Genomic DNA, 2,884 nt, shown 5'->3' with positions numbered 1-2,884 from the left:
AGTAGCTGGGATTAAAGGCACGTGCCACCACACCCAGTTAATTTTGTATTTTTAGTAGAGACGGGGTTTCACCATGTTGGCCAGGATGGTCTCGATATCTTGAGTTCATGAACCGCCCGCTTCAGCCTCCCAAAGTGCTGGGATTACAGGCGTGAGCCACCATGGCTGGTCTATTTTGTGTATCTTACCTTGTTTTTGAGCTTGGAAAGGTTTTTCACCTCCACTGTGGTGCTTTACGCCTCTGTCAGCCACAAAGCCAGAGGACAGAGTCACATTGGTGGGCTGGTTTCTCATTTTCTTGGCGTGTTTTCTTTCTTTTGCATTAGACATTTCTGGAAAGAAAGTAATACATTTAATACAGGGAAAGGAAACTTCCACTTAAAAATAAAAATAAATTTAATGAGTAAATATTCATGTGATTCAAAATAAGTCTACTGATGGAAGAGACCCTATCAGTACATTCCAGTTTACACTGTCAAATAATTAAATCATGTACAACTGCTGATATCAAATAAAGTCTGTTAGAAGAATGAAAAATGAGATAAGATTACTATGGATGATAAAAAAATTAATTAGTCCAAATACTTTATCTTGATTCTTAGATGAAATAAGAGCCACCTGAATCAATGAAATACAAAACACCCTATTCCAAAAGGAGAAACTCTATTAAAAACAACACAGATTACTGATGCTTTCATTTCCAATACTCAGATGTGGCCAGCTATATATTTAATTTACAAAAGCAATAGATAATGATTTCAATTTGAAGCAAGATAAAGGACAAAAACAGTGGGACTCCGATTGACTTACCACTCAGCAGTTCCCAGCTCTCAAACTCAACATCCCCTATTTTTACTGATTCAGTTTGAAGCAGCTGTTTTCTACTTTTAAATGAAATGAATGTTATAACCTATTAGACACATATCAAGACATACCCTACAATAGATGCCCTAAATGTAACATAAAGGAGACCTAAGAAGTAATTTTAATAAAATAATATATATTTCAGTATGTAACCATTTCACCACAACTACACTAGATGATATTTTGAAATAGATTTTGAACCCAGGGGATAACAACATCCACATAGGCACTAGCACAGGCATTGGCACAATCCATAAAGCTGGAGAATGATCCTGGAAGCCCTCCAATCCCGAGGCACCAGTGATTAACTCTTTCATTGCTAACTGTAGGAAATCCGAAGGGCCCTATACATGGACACACTAGGAGGTAGCGGAGCTCAGAGCAGCTGGTATTCACCAAACAGTTCTCAAAGCAGTTCAATATTTTAATACCAGTCTTTACTTCTACCTATAGATAGAATTACCATGAATTCAACAGCTACAAAGGCAAAGCAGCACAGGTGCATTGTACTAGTGCCTCCAAGAGAAGGTAACAATGCCACTAATGACATAAATTTCCAAATTGGTGAACACTCCTTAGTGAAGTACCCCCCCCCCCAACCCCGCCAACAAAAGTACAAACTTGCTTTGACTTACTGCATTACTGGAAAATTCAGTGCATATTAAAACTGTGTAACCAGGCCAGGTGCGGTGGCTCATGCCTGTAATTGCAGCAGTTAGGGAGGCTGAGGCAGGTGGATCAGTTGAGGTCAGGAGTTCGAAACCAACCTGGCCACCATGGCAAAACCCCATCTCTATTAGAAATACAAAAATTAGTTGGGTGGGCCGGGCGCGGTGGATCACGCCTGTAATCCCAGCACTTTGGGAGGCCGAGGCGGGTGGATCACGAGGTCAGGAGATCGATATCATCCTGGCTAACACGGTGAAACCCCATCTCTACTAAAAAAAAAAAAAACAAAGAAATTAGCCGGGCGTGATGGCGGGTGCCTGTAGTCCCAGCTATTCCGGAGGCTGAGGCAGGGGAAAGGCGTGAACCCGGGAGGCGGAGCTTGCAGTGAGCCGAGATGGAGCCACTGAACTCCAGCCTGGGCAACAGAGCGAGACTCCGTCTCAAAAAAAAAAAAAAAATTGGTTGGGCGCAGTGGCGCGCACCTGTAAGCCCAGCTACTTGGGAGGCTGAGACAGGAGAATCGCTTGAACCCGGGAGGTGGAGGTTGCAGTGAGCCGAGATCACACCACTGCACTCCAAGCTGGCCAACAGAGCGAGTCCCCATCTGGGGGGGTGGGGGGGATGGGGGGGAACCTGTGTAACCAGTAATTTTATATAAATTAGGTACTGGGCTACTACGGGGCTTTTCTGCACATAGCAGGTTGTCTAACATCCCTGGTCCCTGCCCAAAAAATGCCGGCAATCTTAGCCCAATTATGCCAACCAAAATACCTGCACAAACTTCCAAAATGCCAGTCACATCAGAATTTGCCCACTTCCACTGAGAGCTACTAAATTAACTACCCCCTATTCACTTACTTCCTTTTCCAATCCAAGACCTCACACAAAATTAAGACTTGCCTATATGGTAAAGCGTTTAAGGGCTTTCACTATTGTAATACCTAACCTTGTTTTTAGACTCTCCCTTAATCACCTAGCCTTGTTTCCACATGAATAGGCTCTCCCTTAGCTGAGAAAGCCAGACGACTCCTTTCTGCTCCTTCATTTACAAGGCTTCAAGGACTCCTTACTCACCCCGCTTCCTCAAGGAGTTAACTTGTGTAAGCAGACTCTCAACATACCAAAGAGTCCAATTAACTGATAAGGTACTGAAGCAAGCAATGTACGGAGTTCCCAGGATTTTGCTCAAAAGATAACACCACAAAGCCTTGAGTTTGTGTCTGGCAGAGCCCCCATATAAAACATCTTAGGAAAGATTTAGAGCCCCTGCACCTGGAAACTGTTTGTTTCTCTGTAACCATTTATCTTTTTAACTTTTTTACATGTTTTTTTTTTTTTTTTTTTTTTTTTT

The 2,884-nt window shown here is 42.6% G+C and overlaps 1 protein-coding gene across 1 annotated transcript in view; it reads right to left on the bottom strand.

The window, feature by feature from the left end:
- The window catches only part of POP1 (POP1 ribonuclease P/MRP subunit), a 45,650-nt gene that overhangs the window by 38,273 nt on the left and 4,493 nt on the right, over positions 1–2,884 (bottom strand). The window contains exon 2 of the mRNA XM_017875300.1: positions 189–332. Within this exon, the coding sequence (XP_017730789.1) occupies positions 189–330 (142 nt within the window). The 5' untranslated portion in view covers positions 331–332. The remainder of the gene's footprint in view (positions 1–188; positions 333–2,884) is intronic.

Source organism: Rhinopithecus bieti, unplaced genomic scaffold, assembly GCF_001698545.2.
Source record: "Rhinopithecus bieti isolate Rb0 unplaced genomic scaffold, ASM169854v2 scaffold_8760, whole genome shotgun sequence".
NCBI lineage: Eukaryota > Metazoa > Chordata > Mammalia > Primates > Cercopithecidae > Rhinopithecus > Rhinopithecus bieti.
Note: the sequence above shows the minus strand (reverse complement) of the source record. Positions and strands in the feature narration are given on the sequence as shown.